Source organism: Chinchilla lanigera, unplaced genomic scaffold, assembly GCF_000276665.1.
Source record: "Chinchilla lanigera isolate Chin_1 unplaced genomic scaffold, ChiLan1.0 scaffold00066, whole genome shotgun sequence".
Taxonomy (NCBI): Eukaryota; Metazoa; Chordata; class Mammalia; order Rodentia; family Chinchillidae; genus Chinchilla; species Chinchilla lanigera.
In genome coordinates, this window is record NW_004955467.1 from 1,079,094 (window position 1) to 1,104,884 (window position 25,791).

Sequence of the window (25,791 nt, forward strand, 5' to 3'; positions counted from 1 at the left end):
CTGAGCTAAATCCCCAGCCCCCTAGTCTATTGTTTACCTTTTAAAAATGAGTTTTTAGGATTGGGAATGTAGCTCAGTGGTGGAGTGCTTACCTAGTATGTGCAAGGCTCAGGATTCAATCCCCAGTACCCCTGAGTAAGTAAATAAAATGAATTTTTAAGAGAACATGCACCCACTTAACATTTTCCCACAGTCAGAGCTATCCTCCTTTATCTGATGCTTCTTAGGTTAGAGATCTAAGTTCTCCTCTTTTAAGGGATTTATTTCCTTTTAGTATTTACTTTGGTGGATGATATAAAAAGTAGATTTAAACTGACTTTGCAAAAATAATACTAAATTGCTTTTCCAACATCATTTATGAGCAATTCTTCTGTTTCCTGATATTTTATAATTTCATCTTTCTATATATTCTACTTTTCTGTGTTAGATGACATTCTTGGTTACCTGTTTTATTCATAGAAGCTATATACTTCTGTGCTATTAAGACATCACATTGTGATAATTTGTATTGCCTTTATAAGCTATAGGCAGAATGAGTTTTGTGGAGTAATAGTGAATCAGAATAATGTATTGGGTAAGACCTGAACACAGATTGTTCAGCCTTAATGAACTTCTCTGTCCCTTAGTCTTACTATCTGTAAAATGGGAATAGTAATGGTATCTATTCCAGGATGTTTTCAGGGTGACAAAATAAAAGCTAAATTAATACATGCACAATTAGAAAAGTAAAGTATGTAGATGTGTATAGAGTACTTAAAGTACAAATACATAACATATGTATTTTATGTACATAACATATAGTGAGTTAAATGTATCATTCTATCCCTGCATGATTTAAGAAAATCTTCTGTGTGATCTTGGTATGCAGGGAAGATTACTTTAAGCCATAAAGGGAAACAATGACACATTTGATTTTATGTACGTTAAAAACTTGGTACACTGTAAATACAGGAAGGTGGTAGACACAGAAATACAAACAACAAACATTTCTCAAAGATCGCTATCCACAAGAAGTGAACAATTCCATAGACCAATTAGAAAAAGATAAACAGAAAGGGACAAAGGTTATAAGGAGCAGTTCCCAGAAGGTGAAATAGAGTGTAATTCAAGCACAGTAGTAAGTGTGGAAACACAAGTTCAAGTGCTAATGACATATCATTTCCCATGCAACAGATTGGCAAGACATTGGAGACATAAACAGTATCCAGTGGAAAGAGAACATATGGTGATGAGCACTGATAATAACAATTAATAGAAACAAAAATTAATAAATTTTTATGAGAAATTTATAAAATCTATCAAAATATAAAATATGAATACCTTTGATATGTCTTAGAAACTACTGTGTGTATTTTTAAATAAGAAAATATAGTACAATCACATTTATGTTCGAACTTGTTACTTATGTTGACAAATCTAAAATACACAAGCATATTTTTATTTGTAGATACATAAAAATCCATTTTTAAAAAGTACTGGAAGTGTGATGTCAAGCTGTGTACTTCATCCCCTCTGGAAAACAAGTAGAATGAGAGCAAGGTAACCTTCTCATCTTGTTAAATGTGCTTCTGTGTTTACATTTTTTACAAGTGTGTCTTTGTATGTTTTCATAATGTAAATCAGGAAACATGCACCTTTCCCGGCCTGAAAGAAAGAAGATTCTTGGGAGCAGGGTGCCAGGTGTGGAAGCTCAGGGCTGGGTAGGCAAATACAAGTTTTAAGAAGAGGAAGCATTTAGGAGGCAGTGTTTAAAAATTCTTTAAAGGTTTTTACCTTAGGTTTTAGTCCGGGAAGCAAGGAATTTGTTGAGAAAACTCAACGTAGGAGGCTTGAAGCAAAGCTGTTTTACTGTTGGATGCTAACCTCTTCCAAGCCCATGGCCTGGTTTTCAGGCTTTGTGAGGTGTCTCCGTCTGTGGGCCCAGGGGAACTCCTCGTGTCGTTGTGTTCCTTTGGTCTTTTGGCCTGGTGTTCTTTATCTCTATACTTAACCGCTGTTGTCTAAGGTTCAGATAGCCCTTTGTCCAGCATCTTAGTCCATTTTCTGTTGCTATCACAGAATGCCTCATACTAAGTACTTTATTTTCAAAAGGGAGATTTATTTAGCTCCCAGTTCTGGAGTCTGAAAATCCAAGATGTTCTGTGTTCTGCCGCTGGTGGGGGCCTCCTTGGCCGTGTCACAGCTTGGCAGATGGCATCGTGGTGGGAGTATACAGGAGAGGGAGAGCACGTGGCGAGATGCGAAGCCAGAGAAAGTCGGGCCCCTTTCCTCTTTTTATAACACCGTCTTCCTGAAGAACTAACTAGAGTCCCAGGAGAGCTGCATTTGTCACTTCCCAGGGTGGCCTCCCCACCGCTGAGCCCCTGCCCACTAGGCCCGGCCCTTAAAGGCTCTACCACCTCAACACCATCACACTGGGGACTGTGCTAGTCTACTAGCACGTGAACCTTCGGGGGACAGATTCAGATCATATCCAAACCATAACATCCATACCCCCAGCAGATACCCAGTGTCTCGTCGCGCCAAGCAGTGTGCCAAGCCCTGGGGGGACCAGGGTGAATGAGAGAAGTATGTGCCAGCCTGGGAAGCTACGTGCTAGTGGAGAAGGAACAGTAAGTGCTCGATGAATCCTGTCACTGCTTGTGGTCATGGCCATGCAGCTGCCGTGGGGGTGTACATTGGAGAGTTATAGGAAGGGCTGCTTGGATGGGAGGTCAGGAAGACAGGTGAACCCAGCTGCCCTGAGAAGTTTGTAGGAGATGTTAGCATCTTCCATGAGGCCGCTCAGTGAGCCCATGCCCGTATTCAGTCACTTCTCCCCTCCTCCTACACAGTTCCACAGCTTCTGCCTCTCCTATGTTCTCCTCTTTTCTGTACCCTCCTGCTAGTCCTTTATTCCTTTCACTGGGACCATTGTTTCCCAGATTTTAGTCACTTAATTTCTCTTTTTACGAACTGTTGCCATAGTCAACTACCGAAACTTACTAAATTCCCTAAAATCTACTTACACAATTAATGTATCTTAAAAGGAAATGCTATGATTTACTGTGAATGAGAAACAATGAAAATGAAATTATGCCAAATTTTTTAAAAATGTAAAAGCCTATAATAAAGGCAGAGCTCTTTAACATCATTTAAAATGTGTTTCCTGGGTAGCTTTGATCATATGGGATGCCATTTATATGAGAGGAAAGAAATGTACTAAGTTTGATATTTAGCAAGCAGAAAATGATTCTATTGTCAGTGGATTCAGGAGGGACACTGCAGGAAAGAGATAAGAGAAAGAGGGAGAGACCATAGGGCATTTATATTTTTGTATGATTATAAGTGCGCGAGACAAGTATTGTAAATAAGTTTCTGAGCCTGGGCGCTTGAAGACCTCCAGGGTGTCCACCTCCTACTGGGCCCTGTGGTGGGTCTCCTTCCTGAAAAGGTCTCCGTAGTGAAAGAGCTTTACCTTTGCTGCCTAGGAACCTCAACATGAAGGAGGACTGCAGGATGGAGAGAGACAGTGCAGCAGTTTTGGTGAAGTGGGTTGGGCTGCTGAGAGATTTGGGCATCTCCTTAGCCAGAAAGTGGGGGGCACCTAGTGGATCCAGGGAAGGTGAGAGGTGGTCATCAGGATCCTTTGCGGGGATCCAGTCTTAGCATCAGTTCTGCAGTGCAGGAACATGAATTCCTACGGATTTGCTTTTCCACCTCCTGCCGTACTGTCTCTTTCTTTTGGTTTGCTGTTTCCTGTATCTGTGGCTGTTTTCTTTTCCTTTTCACCTAGTTAATGCCTACTATCCTAGGATGTCCCCTGAAGTTTTTTCCTGCCGGTTTGGCCATTGCCCTCTTGCATTTGCACTACTGAGCTCTTACATTCTAGTGGCTAATTGGTAGTTCCCTACACTGGACCATGGACCCCAGGTAGGGAGAGATGGCATTTGTTTTTATCCATTCCTGTGCTTTGGTGGCTACCACAGTGCCTGAGATACAGGAGGTGACCCGAAGACACTTGTAGAGCAAACGAAAGAATAAAACAGTCTTTAGACATTTGATTGTATAAACAGATGAATTCCCATGACTGCTCTTGGGCCTGACTTTTCCTCTCCCAGTGCAGAAAGGCTCAGGGATTGAAGAAGAGAAGAGATCCCAAGGGTGGGGGTGCAGGGCGCGCTTGTGAACCAGACTTAGGAGCTGGATTTTTATTCTAAGGAACATGGGGACCCACTGGAGGATGTTGAATAGAGGAGTAATAGATCTGACCTATGTTTTAAAGGGATCATTGTCATTAGTGTGAAAAAATTAGCTGGGCAGAAGTAGAAGGGTGAGCAGAAGGATAGAAGTGAGTTGGGAGTGGTGGCAGCATCCAGGAAGATGATCCAGGTGGATTTTGGATCTCTCTTGGAGGTAGAGCTGATGGTGGTGGCTGTTACGTTTGTTTTGTTGCTGATTGACACTCTTAACTTCATGATAGCCGTGCAGTGGTCCTGAGTTTCTCGCATAAAACCACTGCAGGTGTTCCCCAACCCTGCCTTAGCACCGCAGCAAGAGCAGCAGCAGCAGCTGACCAGGTTCCAGGCTCCCTTGGCTATCAGGCTTATGGGCCATGACCTGTTTCCTTCTGTCATAAATAGTACTGAGTTGCCACCAACCACACAGGGAAGAGGCACTCTTGCCGACAGAATGGAGTTTAACTCTATGACCTGCCACTCCGAACCTCCACAACATTTTTCCAGGGCTGTTTTGCACTGCATCCTACAGTTCCCATTCATTGCTAAATCACTGCAGTGCCCATACCATGGTGTTGCCCCGTGCCTGTGTCTACACCCTGGCAGTGCCCCTTGTCTGCTTTTCCGTGTGCTGTGCTCATCAAGAACCCTCACTCTTACAGTTTCCACAGCTCAAATCTCCAGAGTTTAATTAGTCTCCTGGGATTATCATAATGAAATACAGAAGGGATATCTTAAACACTAGGAGTTTTTTGTTTTTGTTTTTGCTTTGACAGTACTAGAGGCCAGAAGTCCCAGAGCCAGCTTTCAGCAGGGTTGATTTCCTGTGAGAACTATTTCCTTTGCTGGCAGAAGGCATCTTCATGCTGTGTCCTCATATGGTCTTCCATCTGTGTATGTCAGTGTCCAATCTCTTATTATATTGACACCAGTCATATTGAATTAGGGCCCACCCTAAAGACCTCATTTTACACTAATTACCTCTTTCAAGATCTCTCCAGTCATGGTTACCTTTTGAAGTACTTGGAATTAGGACTTCAACATGTAAGCGATGGAGGCATATGATTTGGCCAACAAGAGTCTCACTTAAATATTATTTTTCCCTCAAGCATCCTCCTATCTTATGCATCATAGCCCTTTAATGGACTTTTTTCTACCACTGATCTCTATCCTTTGTATCCATTCATTCATTTGAAATATCACTAACAGACCATCGAGTCTAAAATCTTGGTTATATTGTTCTAAGTGCCGACCACACCAGTTTTATCTACTGCAGGTCACCCTGACCATTTAATTTTTCATTATCCATTGGAGAGTTTCTGGTCACTTTCCATACATAAGGTATTGATCCAGCTGCTGTGCCTAAATGCACAGGTAAATCAGATTTGGCACTTACAGTTAGTTGGAGCAATGTGATATTTGCATGCCCAGTCATGCAAAAGAAGGCAATAAGTGTAAGAAAAACATGGATAAAGTACTTGGAATTTAGAGACACGTCAGATTATTTCATTGTGTTGTATGTATGGGGAAGTGGTAGTCAGGTAAGGTTACAGAGAAGAAGTAACATTAAGCTTGGGTTTTGAAGGATGGATACAATTTGTACATGTAGTAGGTAGCCTTTAAGTTTGGCCTCACTCATTGTTATGGTTGATACGTAGTGTCAACTTGAGGAGTCTAGAGGTTTGGCTAAGTAACTCAGCAGTTCTACATCCAGGGGTGTAAAAGACATGCCCTTCCTGCTGTAGGATGTTGTTCATTATGTCAGTGTGAGAAGTTTAGAAGGTTAACTATGTGAGTGCCGCCTGCTGGGTGGGAGTAGCCTGCTTACAGTGTAAGGGAGGGAAAGAGGCTTGCACGCACTGCCATTCCCCCCTTTGCTCTCCTTGCTTTGCTGTCTTCTGCCTTGGAGCCAGCCAAGTATGGACTGAAACCTCCACAAACTATGAGCTAAATAAACCTTTCCTTCCTTCATTTTGTGCATTGGGTGTTTTGTCTCTGCAATGAGAGAAAAGTAACCAAGGCACTCATTTAGCACAATACATTTAAAATTCATCTATTTTTGTACATAGCAATAGTTCATTCTTTTTAAAATTTTCACATTTTATTTTATTAGACGGTCAGAGATATAGCTCAGTGCCACAGCACCTGCCTGGCAAGCACTAGGTCCTAAGTTCAATTCCCAGTACAAAAAAAAAGTAAAATTTATTTTTATTTATTTTAATATTTTATTTTTATTTTGTGGTGTTGGGATCAGACTCATGCATGCTAAACTTGTACTCTACCACTGAGCTACAGCCACAGCCCCTTTTTTGACATTTAAGAATTTTACATATTTGTGGACTACAATGTGATGTTTCATTGTGTAATGATCAACTCAAGGTACTAAGCACAGTCATCACCTCAAAGATTTTTCTTTTCTTTGTGGTAAGATTTAAATTCTTCTCTTCCGGCTGTCTTGTACTATACAATGCAGAATAGGTAGTTACCCCACTATATCTCTTTAATATAATGATTTCATTTGATAGTGGGGTTTCTGGATCATATGGTAGTTTTGTTTTTAATTTTTTTGAGAAACCTCTATACTATTTTCCATAATGGCTACCCTGACTTACCTTCCCACCAACAGTATGTAAAAGTTACCTTTTGTTATATCCTTGCCCACACTTACTGTCTTTTGTCTTTTTAACCATAGATATTCCAATTTGAGTGAGGGGGTTTTGATTTGCATTTTCCTTGTTGCCCGTTTGCCTATCTTTCTTTCTTTCTTTTTGTTTTTTTAATTTTAAAGAGTAAAAGAAGGACAACAAAGCAGTAGGGGGATACACTGAATTACAGACAAAGTGGTAGGACATTATCAATGGTTGTTATTTTACCTACTGGTATCTTCAAGATAGTTTCTCAGGAAAACAAATAGACAAGTAATAGTGAGTTACAGACAGAAATGGCAGGAAATTATCAATAGTTGTTGTACTATACCCTGGTTTCTCCAAAGTGGTCTCTAGGGAAAACAAATAGAGCTATACATGAGTGATCAATCAAATAATCATTGACTATTCTCAATGGTTGTTGTTGCAAACATATAGTAACAAACATATATCCATTTACAAAATAGCATAGGCGCAATACAAACATTACAGAGTTATGGATAGATTGGTAGGAAATCATCAATTTGCCTGTCTTTCTTGAGAAATGTCTATCCATGATTTTTGCCCATTGTTAAGGTTCTGTTTTTCTTTCTTTCTTTCTTTCTTTCTTTCTTTCTTTCTTTCTTTCTTTCTTTCTTTCCTTCTCTCTCTCTCTCTCTTTTTTTTTTTTTTTTTGCTATTGAGTTGCTTGGGTTCCATATAGTCTGGATATTAATCCTTTTTGGGATATATAGTTGGCAAATATTTCTCCTTTATCAGTTGGTACTTTTTCTGCATTTCCTGTCCTTCCCTCTCTTTTCTTTTTCCTCCTCCTCTTCTTTGTCTTGCTCCTTTTTTTCTCTTCCCTCCATCCTCTGTCTCTACCTCTGTCTCTGCTTCACCCCCCTCCACACTGAGGACTGAACCAAGACATCACATATGCTAAGTAAGCAAAAGCTGTACCATTGAGCTATAACCGCAGCTCTTTCAGCCAGGTGTGGTGGTGCACTCCTGTAATCCCAGCACGCAGGAGGCTGAGGCTCACCATGAATTGGAGGCCAGTGTGGGCTACATAATGAGGTCAAGGCCAGCCTGAGCTACCTAGTGAGACCCTGTCTCAAAAAACCAAAAACCAAACCAAAATGAAAAGGACATACATAAAAATATTTCCAGCCCTTTCATTGCTCAGTAGTAGTTCACAGTTTGTTTATCAACTCATCATTGAAGGTAGTTAGGATGTTTCTAGATTTTGCTGTTATAACTCAAGGTACCATGAACAGCAACATTGCAGATATTTGTGTGAACGCAAATTTTCATTTCTTTTGAATAGTGAGGAATGGTATTACAGGGTTATATAAGAACATGTATGAATTTTTAAGAAAGTGCTACACTGCTTTGGCAAAACAGCCATACCATTTTCCATTTCTCCCAGCAATGTGTTAACAGTTCCATATTCTTGCTAGCACTTTAGTTTTGAAAATTTTTGTATTAACATGTGTATGGTAATATTTCCTTGTGGTTTCAGTTTGCATTTTCTTCATGATGAAAGATGTTAAGCATCTTTTCATGTGCATATTTGCCATTCAGATACCTTCTTTAGTGACACATTGGTTTAAATTTTCAACTTTTTATTGAATTGTGCATTTTGTTATTTTTATGATTATTATTTTATTTATTTATTTTGGTTTTTTGAGACAGGGTCTTGCTGTGTAGTTCAGGCTGGCCTTGAGCTCACTGTGTAGCCCAGGTTGGCCTGGAACTTGTAATCCTCTTGCCTCAGCCTTTGAGTGCTGGGATTACAGGCCTGTACCACCACCTGTTTATTTGTTTAGTGAGCTCTTTATAAATTCATGAATCAAGTGCATTCACAGTTTGGGATTTACGCAGAAAATTTCCTTTCAGTCTGTGGCTTACCTGCTTTTTTTTTTTTTTATTTTTATTTTTTGACAATGTCTTTTGAAGATCAAAAGTTTTACATTTTGATGAACTTTAATTCATGAGTTTTAAAATTTATTGTGTAGATCATGGGGATTTTTTTGTTTGTTTGTTTTTGTTTTTGTTTTTAGACAGAGTCTGGCTATGCAGTTCAGGCTGGCCTTGAGCTCACTTTGTGGCCTAGGTTGCTGTTCAACTTGCAATGATCCTCCTGCCTCAGCCTCCTGAGTGCTGGGATTACAGGTGTGTGCCCCCATGTCTGGCATGTTTTTGTTGTATAAAAGAAACCTTTGCCTAATTCAAACACAAAGATTTTCTCCTGTTCTCTGCTGGATGTTTTCTGGTCTTAGGTTTTACATTTAAGTCCAAAATTCATTTTTCACATTTATTATGAAACTCCCTCTCTCTCTCTGTATCTCTTTCTCTCTCTGTCTCTCTCTCTGTCTCTCTCTCTGTCTCTCTCTATGTCTCTCTGTCTCTCTCTCTCTCAGACACACACACACACACACACACACACACACATACACCACAAAATCAAAGAGAAATGAGACAGAGTCCTTCCCTCAGGTCATCTGGGCTAATGGATAGGGGAAAAAAATGAGTGAATAGAGCATTTCCATTGTGTAAAGAATGCTGGTGAGTTTGTATAGTGGGTGCTGTGGCCGCTCACTGTGGTTGTTAAAACAGGGCTGTTCCCCAGAGAAGGGACCAGGGACAGTCTAGAGGACAGTGGAAGTTAGGTAGGCTGCAGCACTCAGGCCTGGGAAGCTTATTGTTCTGGGCTTGCAGTGGCCTTGAGGAGGCTTGAAGGCTAGATGATAAATCACTGTGCCCTAGCAGCTGCTTGGCATTTGCTATGCCAGAGGATCTGTCTGTATGCAAGGTGGCTGATAGGAGTAGGCAGAACGGTAGGAAGCAGGGGCCATGCAGGGAGCACTCAACCGTCCTTATGCTGAAACAAAGAGGAGGAAGGGGTGACTGTGGCATAACCCAGGTCTTGATCTTTGAAGGCCAGGAGGAAACTGTCTTTGTTCTTTGACGTATGACGCGTCTGTATCATAAAGAGCCCATCCTTAATGGGCAGCTGTGGTGTTGTTACATAACTGTTGCTGTACCTCACCAAGGGTGCAGATCGCCTAGTGGTTGCAGTACTTGCTGTTCCTTGTAGAATTACTCCTGAGGACTGTGCATTGAACGTGTCATAACAAGGTAATCCCAGGAGCAGCCTGCAAAATTATCCCTCATCTTTGTGGTTCTTGTGTATATTTAAAACACAATACCAAAAGCATTTGATGCTAAGGAGAGATAGGGCATATTGCAGACACTGAATAAATTAACCCTGCAAAGCACAGCAGTTGCTTTCATTAGCCAGCTGGCACTACAGGAAGATAGCTGAAGCCTGTGGGTTAGAAAAGAAAATTTCAGGAATGTGAGAACAAGAAAGAAATCAGCTGCATTCAGTGATTTTACTTAATCCTGTAACAATAAAGAAATCCAGAATTCTCTCGGTGCACTGAGCAGTGGCAGACTCCCACAGCGTGTGTGAGGGTATGGATCTTCCCTGTTAAGTGGGGGTGGGAAGGGTGTCCCCTATGACTTTGGGTGCCCAAACTGACCACAGAGACGTGAGCTGGTTCCCAGGAAGACACAATTCAGATTTTGTTCATGCATCCTCTGCATCTGCAGGAGCTCCAGCTAAGTTCTGTCTTCCCTTCATTTTTCTCTGGTAGTCCCAGAGAGTGAAGTTAATTAACAGGCTCAGTCACCATGCAGCCTCTCCCTATTCCCGGCCAGGGCATTTTGGGGCATGGTTGCTGCCACTGTGCCTGCTGCCCATGTTCCTGCAGACACCTCTGCACAGCTTCTGGAGCCACAGATGGAAACCTGCCCCTGAGAGGTTGCAACCTCCACCACCCTAGGCACTGTCATGGCTGTGTTGCTGTGTGACTTTGAGGGGCCAGAGTGGCCAGAGTGGCAGATCTTCAGAGAGCCTCAGAAGGCACAGTGAATATGGTGAGAGACCTTAGAATTTCTTGAGGAAATAGCTATTTCAGCATTGTCTTGAAATAGCTATTTCACCCTGTCTTCCCTAGGGTGAGAGTTCTTCTGGGAGGTGCTTTAGTTCCTCAGACAGGCAGATTGCTGGGGCCCTTGCCACTGGTCTCCTCACACACCTAGGCCACCGTACTCCACATGGTTGGGTGCAATTGAGACCCTCTAGTCTGAACTCTTGAAGCTTGCATGACTTAGGTGCTTTTGCAGAATACAGTAATGTCATTGTAGAAAATCCATTTCTACATGATGAGAGTCCTTTTATGAATTTATCAGAGACCATGTGACTCTGATGGTACCATGTCAAAAGAGAAGACTGCCATTTTGGAGCAGGAAGCAAGATGAGCCAGAGTCCAGCCCTGTTTTTTCCTCCTGCTTGTTAAAGTCCTAAACTGCGCCAAGCTCAAAATTTACTTTTGTTCTTAAATTAGTTGTCTCCATAAACACACTAGCACAGTTGGAAATCAAGCAAGGTAGCGTGCACATTTGCCAGGTGAGCCCTTCCTTGGCATCCTGATGGTACCCCACCTCTGACATGGGGTGTGAATGAGTAGGGAGGAGCTGGTAGCAATGAGCACATATCTTTCTGGAGGAAGAGAAATTAGTTGTAATTAAGTACTGGAGGGGAAGTGAATCATTTGTGAAAGTCCAATCTCCTGAACTCAGTGGCTGGAGGTCTTACTCCCTCTGTGATAGTGGAAGAGCTGAATTGGTGGTGTGGTTGGGGCAGGGTGATCCTACCATTCTTCCTTTTCTTAAATTAAGGCACTTTTTCCATAATGGGACTTGTGGGATGATTCTTGTGAGATGTGGTTTGTCTTGCAGGGTCTCATTTGTAAAATAGCTAGTGTGTGTTGTCAGGCTAGCATGTGGCATAGGGGGGCTGCTTCTCCTGAGTTTGCAGAACTGTGCTGGCTACTGCCTTGCTGCTATCTTCTTGTGGTCAAAAGGCCAGTGATTCAAGAGGAGGGCAGTGGATGTGGTTAGGGGATAGGCCTCTCCACCACGGGTGGGGCTCTTGTCTTTGGGAGGCCTTTCTTGCATCTACCCGCCCCAGTCCTGAGGGCCAGGGTTTGTTGCCCTCTCGGGTCTCAGTAGTTAAAGTGAACAGAAGCCTGATGGTGGAGGGCACAGGATTTTTGCTGGCTGGGTGGGGCAGCATGCCCTGCAGATCTTGCATTGTTCTTGAGAAGAAATAGGGCAGAATGAGACAGAACTGATTAATGCCCAGAAGTTGTGCCACTGACCTCATAGGCTTTGCCCCTTGTCTCATCTGACAGAAGGGCCTCAGAAACAAAGAAACAGAAAAGGTGGGATAAAAAAGAAAGTACTCAGATTCCATACTTTAAATTATTGGATCTCTAAATGTGTGGTTACCATCAGCTTCCACTTTACAAAGCATCTGCTAATGTAAATTTACTATGCTTCTAGTAATTCTATCTGGTTAAATCTATCTGGTTAAATCTTAAGCCATGAAAGTGTGAATTATTATTTACTATGATTCTGAAACTAGGATGTATATTAAAAATTTTAAAAGCTATCCTTCAGAAATCAGGAAATTAGATGAAACTGCAGGTGAATTGTAGAGACTTGGTAGTGCATAATTTTAGGAACTATTTTCCAAGCATGACTATACATTAATGAGATTAAGTTTTATAATGTGAATAATTAAATATCAACATAAATAGTTGTTTTCTAGGTAATAATCTGGAAAGCTGTATATTTTTATCAATGGATTTATGGACCTGAAAGATGTTTGGGTCTTTTTTTGTAGCTGTTTAGTGACATTCATAAGTTTTACAGAAAAAGGACTATCTTTACTTTTAATCATGTTTTGTATTCACCCATTAATTCAGCACCTTCTTGGTGAGTGCCTCATATTGGCAATGTCCTTGCTGGGGCCTGTCTACCTTTTAGGAGCTCCCTGGCTGGGTGGGGGAGGAGCAGGGAGACACCTATGTCTATGTCCTCTGTGAAAGGGAAGATCTGATATTCATTAACTAACATGTGTTGAGCATCTACTGTGTGCCAGGAACACTGTGATAAACAAGGGAGGCCAGGCCCTGCTGTCACCATTTGTATTAGTTAGCTTTCAGTTGATATAACAAAATACCAAGATAATCAACCGAATGAGGGAAGAGTTTATTTTGGCTTGTGGTTTCCGAGGTCTCCATCCATTGTCACTTGACTGTGTTGCCTTTGGTTCTATGGTAGCATAGTTTATCATGGCAGGACTTAGAGGAGGAATCTTCTCACTTTTTGGTGGCTGGAAAGCAGAGAAGAAGGGGCTGAGGTCCTGCTATGTCCCTCAGGGGCACACTCCCCAGTAACCATTTTCTCACTAGGCTCCACCACCTCCCAGGAGCACCCTGGGCTGGGGAGCAAGCCTGTGACACATAGGCCTTTAGGGGACATTTTCAGATCCAAACTGTAGTACCCACCTTTCATGGCTATGGAGGGGAAATCCAAGACAGATAAGCAATGATGCATAATCAGTGATGGCAATAGTCTCGATTTGATGATAAAAGCTCTGAAGAAATAACTGGGAGCTGTTGGAGAAGGTGGGAGATCTACTTGAGAAAGTGGGAAGAGAAAGTCTCCTAGAGAACATGCTCTTGAGCAGAGATAGGGCTGAGGAGAGAGGAGCCTACTGTGTGAGGAGCTGGAGGACCATTTGGGTGGAGAGAACAGCAAGGGCAGAGCTCTTCATTGGTAACTAGCTGGGCACATTGAAGGAGCTGGAAGCAGCTTGTGTGACTAAAATATGCATAATGAGCTGGAGCCGTGGGAGCCCAGGTGCTGAGGTGGCACAACCTGGACTTTAGGGTTCGTGACAAAAAAGTGTGGCTTTTTATTCTGAATGTAGGGAGAGGCCACCAGAGTGTTCCGCATGTGGCATGACATGATGCGATTGTAGCACTCTTTTGTTTGTCTTTTTGGTGCTGGGGATTGAGCCCAGGTCAGTGCACATGATAAGTGTATACTCCGCCATTGAGTGAAACCCTCAGTGCTCCTGGGGGGTTTAAAAAAATAATTTAAAAACTTTTAATTATACCATCATAAAAGAATGAATGTTTACAGTTTTATGAAGATATCAGTGGTTTATTTTAAAACTACACCTAATTAATGTATATAGTTTGGTGAGTTTGAACATATCCATGATGCCATCACTACTGTCAAGGTAATGAACATACCTGTCACTTTTGAGAATTTGCTTGTGGTCCGTGTGTGTGTGTGTGTGTGTGTGTGTGTGTGTTTGTGTGTGTGTGTGTATTTTTTGAGGTACTCACAGACAAACCGAGGGGTGCTTTATTACTGAACTAGACACATAACCCTTTTTATTTTATATTTTGAGACAAGGTCATACTATGTTGCCCAGACTAGCTTTGAACTTGTGATCCTCCTGCTTCACCTCCTGAATAGGTGAGATCATAAGCATGTGTGCCACTGTGCCCAGTGGGTAGTTATATTTGTAATTTTTTTAGTGTTTAGTATTTTAAGGAGCTGCTACACTGTTTTCTGTAGTGATTGCGCCACTATGAAATGGTTCCCACCAGCATTGTGCAAGGGTTATACTCTCTCCACATTCCCTTCTAACACATGTGAGCTGATATCTCATTGTAGTTTTGATTTACATTTTCCTGATAATTAGTGATGTTGGGCATTTTCACATATCATGTGCCATTCGTATATTGTCTTTGAAGAAATGTTCAGGTCCTTTGCCTTCTTTTAATATTTATTTATTTGCCACTAAGTTGCAGGAGTTCCTTATATATTTTGGAAATTAACTCCTTATCAGTTATATGGTTTGCAAGTATTCTCTCCCAATCTGTGGCTTCTTTTTCACTGCTAATTATTTCTTTTGCTGTGTAGAATCTTTTTAGTTTGATATAGTCTCACTGTTTTTTTTTTTATTGGCTGTACTTTTAGTATAGCCATGAAATCATTGCCACTGTGTGAATCAGACCACTGTGTGAGGCTTTCCCCTGTGTTTTCTTCTAAGAGTTTTATAGTTTCAGGTTTTTTGTACAGTCAGTCCATCTTGAGTTGATTTTATGTATGACGTAAGAGGTCTAATTTGATGTAGGGGTCCAGTTTCATGCTTTTATGCGTGGATATTCTATTTTCCTAGCACCATTTGTTGGAGAGAGTCCTTTGTTTTTCTTGATGCCCTTGTCAAAGATCAGTTGGCGTGTGTGCGTGTGTGTGTGTGTGTGTGTGTGTGTGAGAGAGAGAGAGAGAGAGAGAGAGAGAGAGAGAGAAGGACAGAGAGAGACAGATACAGACACAGACACAGAGAGAAAGACAGTATTTCTGACCTCTCTATTTGGTTTCATTAGTCTGTAAGTCTATTATTACCATTTTAAAGTATACCATTCATGATTTATTAAAAGACCTCTCTGGTTGCCAAGTGGGCATTAACTGCAGTGGGCAAGAAGGGACAGAGGCTAGTTAGGCGACACTGTGGGATCCAGGTGAGAGGTGGGGGTGGCTCAGATGGCCTCGGCAGTGATTGTGGACATAGCAGTTCCAGGAGAGAACTGCAGAGTTTTCTGGAGGTTTAGAGATGAGAGTACCAGAAATGTCTTGTAAGAAAGCTTTGGAATCCTGAAGGAGAGACAGAACATCTTTGGAGGAGGGTCTTCCATTGGTGAAGGCCCCAAGATAAGAACCACCAGGCTCTGTGGAGTTGTAGAGAAGAGCTGAGTTGGACAACAGTCCAAGGTAAGTGCGCGGTATGGCATGGCTGAGCCCAGGACTGAGCAGTTGTCTAATGCGGTGGTGCTGTAGTCTCAATGTTGGTGTCTCACATGAATCTCTTGGAACCCAAAACCTGATGTGATGTTGTTAAGAAGTGAGGCTTTGCCAGAGTAAATTGTGAGGGCTCCATCTTTATGAACAGGATTAGTGTTCTTATAAAAGAGGTTTGATGGAGCTCTCTTGCCCCTCTCACATCTGAGGTACACCGAGAAGGCCCCATCTTTGAAGCAGAGGGTGAGCCCTGACCAGACACTGAATCTGCGGGTACCTTGATCTTGATCGTGGACTCTAGAATTCAGCCTTTAGAATTGTAAGCAGTAAATTGCTACTGTTTCTGAATTACTCAGTCTAAGGTATGTTGTTTCAGGAACCTAAAGATCTAAGACAGAGGAAAAGGAGGAGCGGTAGGCCTGAGATGAGGAGCACAGCCTGAACTGACACTGCCTGGTGTGTCCTGGAAGTTAGAAGATTCACTGTGCTGACCTAGTAAGTGTGGTTGGTGACAGCTGCCTGGCAGGGCTGTGAGGAGCCTTGGAGAAGGAGAGCACTGACAGTGCTCCCGGCTCAGAGCTGGTGTTGATAAATGTGACATTAAGTGTAAGAAAGAGTGAAGTGTTTGGGGCAGGGAGTGACCAGTCCTAGTTGAGCCCTTGGAAGCTGTCTGGAATACATGGAAGGATGAGCTCTGGGGACGATTAGGGCAGGGCTCCTGGGGACAGAGGCAGAGCTTCTCCCAGGAACACTGCACGAATCTGCGCTGCCTGACTGGGCAGCTATGAATTTGAGAAATAAGAGCCTAGAGGCAAAATCCAAGATGTTTCTGTGGTTTTGACTTCATATTCTAAGGTTCTGGAGAGAGGAAGACAAAGGCTGTGCTGGCAGAAACAGGGAAGTCAGGGCACAGCTGGCTGCTGAGAGTCTGTTAAGGGCTCACCACAGATGGGCAGGTGCTACGAGGCAGCCCCCCAGGTGGCCTCCAGGCCAGCTGGCAGGCAGGTAAGTGGACAGTCAAGGAGCCAAGGGAAAGTTTTCTAGGAGGGAGAGACTCGAGTTTACTTTATCAGGTGGTGTGGAAGTGAGCCCGGCCAGAGGAACTGGGTGGGTACAAGGGCTTCCTCTGTTTGCCCCTCCACCAGCTCTGTGCCAGGAGAGGCAGCAGATCTGTGTTCCATGCCTCTTCCGAGCCAGTCAGCAGCACTGGCTGCACCTGAAGGACAGGAGAGTAACCTCCATCGAGGCCTTTCTTTCCCCAGATGACCCCCCACATCTCCATATCTGGTTGTTTCTCTATTTAAAGCACAGCTTCTGCTCCTTCTGGTCTCCAACTGCTTCCTCCCCTGTTCCCTGTAAGCCTAGGGGTGACATGAATCCTGGCCCTGGTGTTTTGCGGCTTCCCTGTTGCTTCTTCAAACCCTGCCCATGTCCTTGTTGTGGTTTTCTCAGCTGTCTTCAGTTTTCCAGGTGGGTGTCTCAAGCAGAGTCACGGTATACGTCACATGCCCAGAACCAGGACTTAATAAATATGGCTCAGGTTGCATTAGTCTAAATAATTATGAAAGCCTCTGGTTCCTTCCTACACTATAGTTTTTATTGTGACTTCGTTACTGTGCAAGAGACCCATGTGAACTGTTCCCAAAGAAAGGGCTCTTTTGGGATTTTGTTTCCATCTCCTTTTCACCCTGCCTTAGCTCATCTAGTCTTAATTTTTTGACGTGAAGCCACATGATAGGTAAGGAAATAGCTTCTGATTAGTGGCCATCCAGCTCTTTGGTGTGCTGACTTCTTGGAGACAGAAGGACGTCACTGACCAGTGATTCTGAGTGATTAGTGTCAATATGACAGCCTTTCTTTATGATCTATTTCATGTTTGTGATGGGCCTCCACCTCCACATCTTACTCCAGATTGAGCAGTGCTGTGGTTCATGATGTACGAATGTTCTTTCCCATTAAATTTTGTTTGATCACATCTTGGTTCTCCTTTTCTTCTAGTGATGTCTGCAGTTGAGACCAGTGAGTTTGGTTTACTGTTTTTATTCTTATGCTCTATGGAAATATGACCTTTTTCTCACTTACCAGGAAAGAATTTAAGGCTATTGACATGATTTTTTTTTTTTCATCTTGAAACCACAGGAAATACTCATCTTTGAAGCTTTTCCTGTGGCCTCCTCAAAAGTCTGGAATTTCCTTGGCTGCTTCCTAACCAGATTTGTATCTTACCGTTTCCATAGTAAGTATGAGACTCCCCGGGTACTTTTATTCTGTGTAGAGACCCAGCATCACAGAACACAGAAAGAATCCTTTCTCTCCACCAGAGTCCCTCACCCTCAGCACTGTGGACATCTTAGGCCAGTTGCTTCTTTGCCATGGGGCTGCACTTTGGGTTACAAGATGTCTAGCAGCATCTCTAGTTTCTACCCAGTAGCACCCAAGGTGTGAGCACCACAGTGCCTCCACACTTGGCCGTGTGTACCTTCGGGACAGAATCACCCGGGGCTTAGAACCACTACCATCAAAGAGGCCAGAAACAAACTCAACACATGTTCCAACAAGCTCTAGCTAGATATTTTCAACATGTTGTTCACTTACGTTCTATTTCCTGCCGAGTCCCATGGTAATTGTGCTATGTGCACATTCTTATTTTGTTAGTTCTCAGACTTGAATGCTTTAGCTTTCCGCTTCCTAATGCTTATTGTACTTGCAGAGAGACCTGAATGCCCTCTCCCACTCTCGAGACTCCTCATTATTTTTGATCAGCTGGAATGGTTCCCCAATCGCCTTCCAGTTTTCTTGCCATAAAAGGGAAATAAAGCTGAGGCCCCAAGATAACCCCAGCGGAGGCTGTGAAGGCTGAGATTCAGTAGCAGAACAACATGTTTCCAGGGTGTAGGAGGCAGATGCATGGACTCCGACTTTCCTTGTGCCCAAGCACCTCACTGTGTTCCTAAATGTGTCCCCTCTACCCCTTTCCTCCCTTGTCTCTTCTACTTTATGCTGCACGATTTATGAGTTGCAGTTTAAATCTAAATCTTACTCTATTTTGGGCACTAAAGAAGCCTAAGAAGAAAATAAAATGTTTGAACTTTTAAAGAAAGCACCCCTGGGAAGACCCTCTTTCTGTCCTTACCCCTCTACCTGTCACCCTGTCTTGGGAATAGGTTTCTAGATATAATGGATTTCTTTCTCTTTTTTTGGTAATATGTTTCTTGATTTGATCTTTTATGATGTTTATGAGATATTGAGACATTAGAGTCAGGCATGGTGGTGCATGCTTGCAGTCCTAGCACTCAAGAGGTGGAGGCAGGAGGATCGCCGCAAGGTTGAGACCAGCCTGGGCTACATAGTGAGTTCAAGGCCAGCCTGAACTACATAGTGCGACCCTGTCTCAAAAATAAATAAATAAATAAATAATTTAAAAATTAAAAAAAAGAAATTGGGGAATTAGGATTAGAAACCTCTTTTTCCACTGTCTCAAACTTGGCCAGAGCCCATCTATTTATTTTATATTAATTCATATCCATAAGAAAAGTGTTACTCAGCAAGCATTCCCACCTGTGTTTATCTTTTGCAGCCCAGATATGTTAAAACCAGTTGTAATGACTGTAAGGTATCTTCCCTCGGTGTTTATTTCCCTCTCTACTTTCTGCCTTTCATGTTTCCAAGTTAAAATAAGCTATTATGGGTACAAAAGGAATACTTTCCTCAAATCTGGTATGTATGCCTCCTGCTCTGAATATATTTAATTAATCTGTCACTCTGTGTTGTCCAGTTAATAAAGCAGAGCAACCCTCTGTTTAACACAATTAAGTTTTTTCTTTTTTCTTTTTCTGGAAGGCAGCTCATATTTGTTCAGAGCCTTCTGTGTGCCCAGCATTTGAGAAATATGTTCTCCTTTAATCTTTGTGGATTTTTGTAGTCACTGTTCATAATCTCAGCTTCTTGGTGAAGATGTTGAAAATTGTAATATTCAAAAAGAGTGTCTGAGCTCACACAATCAGCAGTGGAGCTGGTTCTGGACCAGGGGCCTTTGATCCACAAACCCTCCACTGCCCTACGTGAGTAAAGATTATTCAGGCAGGCCGTGTTTACCCCTAGTGTCTATGCATACAGGTTTGAGAGCCAATTTAAACTGATTTGAATCTTGGCTCCAGATAAAGTCTGTGATTTGGGGAAATTATTAACCTTTCTAAGTCATATAAAGTTTCTACATCTGTCAAATGGGAGCATCTTAGTCCTTTCAGGTTGCTGTACGAGAAATAACAAACTTCGTGGTTTATAAACAATAGAAACTTACTGATCACCTCTGTGGGGGCTGAGAAGTCAAAAATCAAGGTACGGGCAGGTTCAGGGGTGTCTGGTGTGGGCTCGCTCTCTAGTTCATAGATGGTGCCCTCTCTCTGTGGCCTCACTTGGTGGAAGGGTAAGACAAACTTCCTCAGGCTGCCCTCTTAGCCAAATCAGGTTCCTGATGCCCACTTTCCAGCAGTACCACCTTGGGGACTAGTTCTCAACACTGAAATGGAGCGGGGGGAAACAGACTACAACAAGGAGCGACACTGTAGTAAGGATTTAACAAACCATCCATATAGACCATTTAGAAGTGTCTCACAGGCCAGAGTGGGCCTGTGCATCTGCTTTCATGTCACTGCAGTGTTCACACTAGTTCTTTGTATCAGAGAGGTAGGTTGAGGGTGGTGGCTGAGGGCAGAAGCAGTAGGTGGGTAGTAGGTTCAGTGGAAGCCTTTAGACAGATAGGAATGGGCCCATGGGCCACTTGCTCCCCTTCCAGCTGGGGCCTCCTGCAGCAGACAGAGGGCAGGGCCACATGGGCTGGGCACCCCAAGGAACTAGCTCAGAAGAGACATTTCTCTCTAGGTCTGTTCCAGAAGGGAGAGAGAGCAGCCTCCAGAAGACCCCAGGGGATTTAGAGGACATTAGGTGGGGCTGGTGGTAGAGGACAAGGTGATACTGAATAAGGTTTAAGACATGAATGCTGGGGAGTAGAAAGCAAGGCTGTTGTTCCTGCTGACGGAGCATAGGGAGCAGCCCTCTTGCTCATGTACGAGTTCCCACTCCTCTTCTGCATTGACCCTGCAGAACCTGTCACTACTGCGTGGTGGGCGGCCTGAGGCTGCCCTGGGCTCCTCCTCTTGGGCCCGTCCTCTGCTTGTAGACACCTCTTCGTGGTCATGGTGAGCAGGACATGAGTGACTTCGTTGTGGAGCATCATGAGTTCTGAAGGAAGCAGGGGCTGGAAGCGAAGCAGACTTCTGGTGGATGGGTACAAAGGAGACTGGTTGGGGAAGAGATAACCGTGGGAGAGAAGTGTGCAGGATTCTCAGAGACAGCAGTGCCAGAGACAAAAGGTGTCCACATAAGAGGAAGCCAGTGCAGACAACTCAGAGTGATTGCGTTCAGAAAGTGCTGGGACAGTAGAAAAAGAGGAGTGATATGACAAATGAAGTGACCGGGGACCCTCACTTCAGAACAAGTGGTACTTCTGTCTCAGTTACTTTTCTGTCCTTCCTGAGACAAAATACCTGACACCCATAATTAAGGAAGGCAGGGTTTATTTAGCTCGCAGTTTGTGGAGGTTTCAGTCCATACTCGGCTGTCTCCAAGGCAGGGTGGCACATGGCAGAGGGCAACAGTTCATGGCGGTGGAAGACAGCAAAAGCAGCAAGAGCAAAAGGGAGGAGCTGCAGAGAGCAAGCCTCTCTCCCTCCCTTACACTGTATGCAAACTACCCACCCCAGGGCAGGTGTAGCACTCACACCCCTAATCCCAGCACTGGGCCGTGTATCAATCATAAACTCTAGAAGCTGCCCCATGATTGCAGGGGGCTTTGGTGGAGGGACATGCAGACACAAAGCATAACAACTTCAGGCTTTGAGAAATGGTTGAGTGTTATTCATTTGTTCAGGTGCACTGTCCAGAAGATCATGAGATCTGTTGCCAGAGACTAAAAAAAGGAGTTTACATCTTTGATGTGTGTGTGTGTGTGTGTGTGTGTGTGTGTGTGTGTGTGTGTGTATGTATTACTGAGGATTAGAGCCAGGGAACACTGAACTACATTCCTAGCCCTTTTTATTTTTTACTCTGAGATAGGGTTTCACTAAATTGCCCAATCTGACCTTGAACTTGCACTCCTCCTTGAACTTTCAGCCTCCCAAGTAGCTGGAATTACAGGCATGGACCATCCCCACCAGATCTTTAAATTTTGACTCAGATTTCCTCCCTTCCTCCCTTCCTTCTCTCCCTTGCTTTCTCCCTCCTTCCTTTTTTTCTGGCTTTGAATCCTAAAATATTAAGAAAAAGATTGGCAAAGAAAATGTCCTGTTGTTCTATATCTTCATATTTTTATCTTTTTAGAGGAGAGTAATAAAACGTATTTTACTTTAGGCATAACCTGGGAAGATTTTGGGAAATATGGGCTCATTGCAGAATCACCTTATGTTTTCATAAAGTAAACCCTACAATAGTCATTTTTAAGTAGTTCTAACCATGACATAAACATGTATTTTATTTAAATGATCTCCATGAGTCAGACTGACATATTACTGGTTGTCTCTGTAGTCACTGGTAAAATTCATCACAAATTCTCTTCAATGTGTTAGTTCATTTTGTACTAGAAATGAGTTCTAAAGAAATTAGTTACTTGCACAGGTCTTAACCTAGACATTCTTTCACTGTTGCTGTGGAAACCAGCAATAAAAAATTGTGACTTGAGAAAGAAAAATAATCAGTGCTAAACATCAGTAAAATATAAGAGAAGCTCTCTTTTTATACAGAATTTTTTAAAGTCATGATACCTGGAACCAAACAGACGAATAAGGTTCTGAATGAATCACAGGGCTGAAATCATACACAGTTTTTGTCAGGAACAGTATGGACAATAAATCACAAGTCTTCTTTTAAATAATGGATTCCGTTTTGTTTTTTTTTTTTTTTTTAATGCGGGAAATGGAGCCCAGAGCCTTGCACATGCAGTATTGAGTAAGGGCTCTACCACTGAGCTGCAACCCTTTAAGAGAATAAATGGTAAAGCCTTTAAAACCTTTAAAAGAATATTTTCATTAGTCGCCACGTTCACATAGCTGCTGCTACCACAGGCTACACGGAGTGTACCAGGTAGACACTTGGACACATGCCCCAAGCTAATCACTTTCTTTAAATTGGAAAAGGGACTAGATAGTTCTTGAAGAAGGAGACATTGTCAGTTGAAATGGTTTCTTCCAGCCAGGAAAGGAGACAGGAAGGTGAGGCAGTGGCAGCCTGAGCCAGGCTTGGGAGCTGCCTGGGGGTTTTTTCTTGCGTGGCTGTGTAGGGATACAGTGGGGAAGAGGAGGCCCAGGGTGCGTAGCACCAGCTGCCACCCCAAGAGAGTTCATTAGACTCTGTGCCTGGAGAGAAAGGCTGATGGAACTGGTGATTACCTGTGGGTGACCCTCGTTTTTAAAGTGCATTTTTGGTATTCTCTGAGTACTGGTTAGTGTGTCCTGTGAGTCCAGGGGCACAGGCAGAGGTCGGGTTGGAACTGGACGTGAGACCTTTAACCCAGTCTTGCTACATTGCTGACAGAACAGGGGCTCAGAGAGGGAAAGGCTGGCTGGCCACTCCTCATTCAGGAATGACAGTGCTGATCACTGATGGAAAAACCCAGGCCAGCCCACCCATGTGGGTTCCCCGCAAGGTCTTTAGCTACATCCTGCTACTTTGAACAGTTTTTTCTTCATAACATATTTTAGTTAGGAGACTAACTTTACCATATAATGTCAGGTCTGACCAATGAAAATGTGCTTTATTAATTTTTGAATAATACCTATTTTTATCTAAAAGAAGAAAAGAGTCATTTTCTACTTTTGTGAAATCAGACTTTCAAGTAATTCATATGTGTCTATTTAAAAACTTGGTAGATTGCTCCTTTGCCAGCCTAAAGCTGGAAAGCTTATGGATATTTTATGCCTTGACTCAAGCTGCCCTGTGTTATATGGATGTGAGGGGTGTGTATGTGTATGTGTGTGTGTGTGTGTTGTGTAACACTGTGTTATGTGTCCCTGAGCTATTATTTTGCTGAAAAGTAATTTGAGAATATCAATAATATTGCACATGTTTTAATAAATCGGTAAAGTCTGTCTTAGAGTTGTAAAGCTGGTACAAAGGTGTCGTCTTAGGGCAGAGGACTCTATTTCCAGCCAGATCATAAGTGCTCATTCTCTCTGGGGATGTAGACCAGTGATAGAGCATTTGCCTGACACATACCAACTCCTGGGTTCTATTGCCAATACTGCAAAAGAGAAAGTAAACCGGGGTACAGTATGTATTCATTTTTTGATAGCAGTGGTGAGTATGGTAGAGGGAGGTAAAACCTTCTGTTGCCACTAAGCAGGTTCAAGTTGTGTGGACAAGTTTTCCTTTTCTAATCCTCTACAGAAAGAGAGCCCCTGAGGACAAACATGAGGAGTGCAGCCAAGCCCTGGAGCCCAGTGGTCAAAGCGGGGACCCATGGCTGTGACAGAGCCCGGCCCCTCCCTGCAGCCTCTTCCGGCATGAAGAGTTCCAAGTCTTCAACCTCCTTGGCTTTTGAGTCCCGGCTCAGCAAGGTATTGGCTGAGATGCCCAGGGCAGGGCTATGTGGCATCCTTAGGGCCCTGGGTTGGCAGGATTGAAGGGGGCAGTCATCAAGCCAGTGGCCTTTCAGGGTGGGGAAGGCTCCTAAGGAGGGGCCCCAGGCAGCCAGCCTGTCTTGACCTAAGGGAACAGAGCAGGTGGCTCCACTGTAGAAGCTCTGGAGTCAAGAAAGGAAGTCTTATGGAATATTTAACACAGTGATCGAAGTTATCTTCCCTGGACTGTGTGGACATTCCAGCATCTCCCTGGATGCGGGGGCAAGTCATGCATAAGCTTTTTGACCTGCTAATCCAGTTGTCTTCTGCATCCTCACCTTGCTCATCCTATGTCCCTCCTACTCCTCATCCCCTGGGTCTCTCTCCATAAGTGTTCCAGCTTTAGGCTGGCAAAGGAGTGTTACATGGGCCAGCCGTAGTGCCTAGACTCATCTCTTTCCAGCTCCATTCATTCTTATGTCCAGTGTTCGCTCTGTGCCTCAGGGACAGCTCCTTTGCTGTCCTGAGATGAAATTCAGGCCATATCGCCATACCAGGCAAAGACATTTGAGAAATCAACACAAGATCTTGACTCAGGTGAAAGGAAAGTATTAAATTTCATGTGTTTCCTGCCAGTGGCTGAACGTGACTGCAAAAGACTCAAGGTGCTCCTGAGAGTGCCAAAGACATGACTGTGACCTTGCAGCCTGCCTCAGGCTTGTGCTATTGATGACATGTGATTGTTGTGAAGTGATAAACGCTCTTGCAAAGTGCAGTCCTGCCTTAATTATGGTGTATTAGAAGGCTCAGCGTATCTTAGGGTTGTACAACTGTATTTTGTCTTTATGTCTAAAATGAAGGTAATAAAAAGATGTTCCAGCCAGACATGGTGGCACATGCTGATAGTCCAAGCATTATGGGAGGCTGACGCAGGAGTATGGCAGGTTTGAGCCCAGTCTGGGCAACTTAGCAACTTAGGGAGATATTGTCTCAAAATTTTAAAAAGAAAGAGATTAAAATGGGCTGGTGATGTGCTCTGTGAAGGCTTTAGAATCAACCCCTGGTACTGGGGGTAAAGAGTCCCACCTATGTATATATTTTCAGAGTCTGTGAAAACTATGTGGGTAGTGGGGCTTTTTTGTGAAAAAGGCATTGTGTATATTGTAGAGCATCTAGATTTGAAATCATATCACCCATTACATATCAGTAGGAATCCAACCACAGTAGCATCCAAAAATGTATGGTACATTTCCAACACACTCTGGGAGGGACAGCAGTGTCTATCATTTTTCAGGTGACAGTGTCTGTTCTCATGGCTTTTAATACTACATGTGGAGAATGTCTACATTTGTACCTTTAGCCAGGACCCTCCCACTACCTTTGTAACCCCTTAGATGTCTAGATGCTGCTTACAGTGTAAGTTGTTCAAACTGGACCCTGATTTCTTCCCTTCCATATCCCTCATTCCTAATCCTGCTCTGCCTGAACCTTCCCCTTTAATAACTAGGAATGACATCCTCTTGGTTGCTCAGGCCAGAGCCCCTGGCTTTGTTCTTAAGACCTCTCTTTCCTTCCTTCCTCCCTTCCTTCTTTCTTTCC

The 25,791-nt window shown here is 43.2% G+C and overlaps 1 protein-coding gene across 10 annotated transcripts in view; it reads left to right on the forward strand.

Moving 5' to 3' along the window:
* Positions 1–25,791, forward strand: part of LOC102008930 (cytospin-B) — a 278,140-nt gene that overhangs the window by 54,355 nt on the left and 197,994 nt on the right. For 4 of the 10 annotated variants that reach the window (XM_013522196.1, XM_013522197.1, XM_013522198.1 and 1 more), the window contains exons 1-3: positions 2,556–2,612; positions 17,720–17,816; positions 24,020–24,189. The exons of 1 other annotated variant lie outside the window; for it this stretch is intronic. In XM_013522196.1, coding sequence (XP_013377650.1) covers positions 2,571–2,612; positions 17,720–17,816; positions 24,020–24,189 — 309 coding nt within the window. In that variant the 5' untranslated portion in view covers positions 2,556–2,570. Of the gene's footprint in view, positions 1–2,555; positions 2,613–17,719; positions 17,817–24,019; positions 24,190–25,791 lie in introns of those variants that run through there. 5 more of the 10 variants (XM_013522199.1, XM_013522200.1, XM_013522203.1 and 2 more) reach the window with 2 other exon arrangements.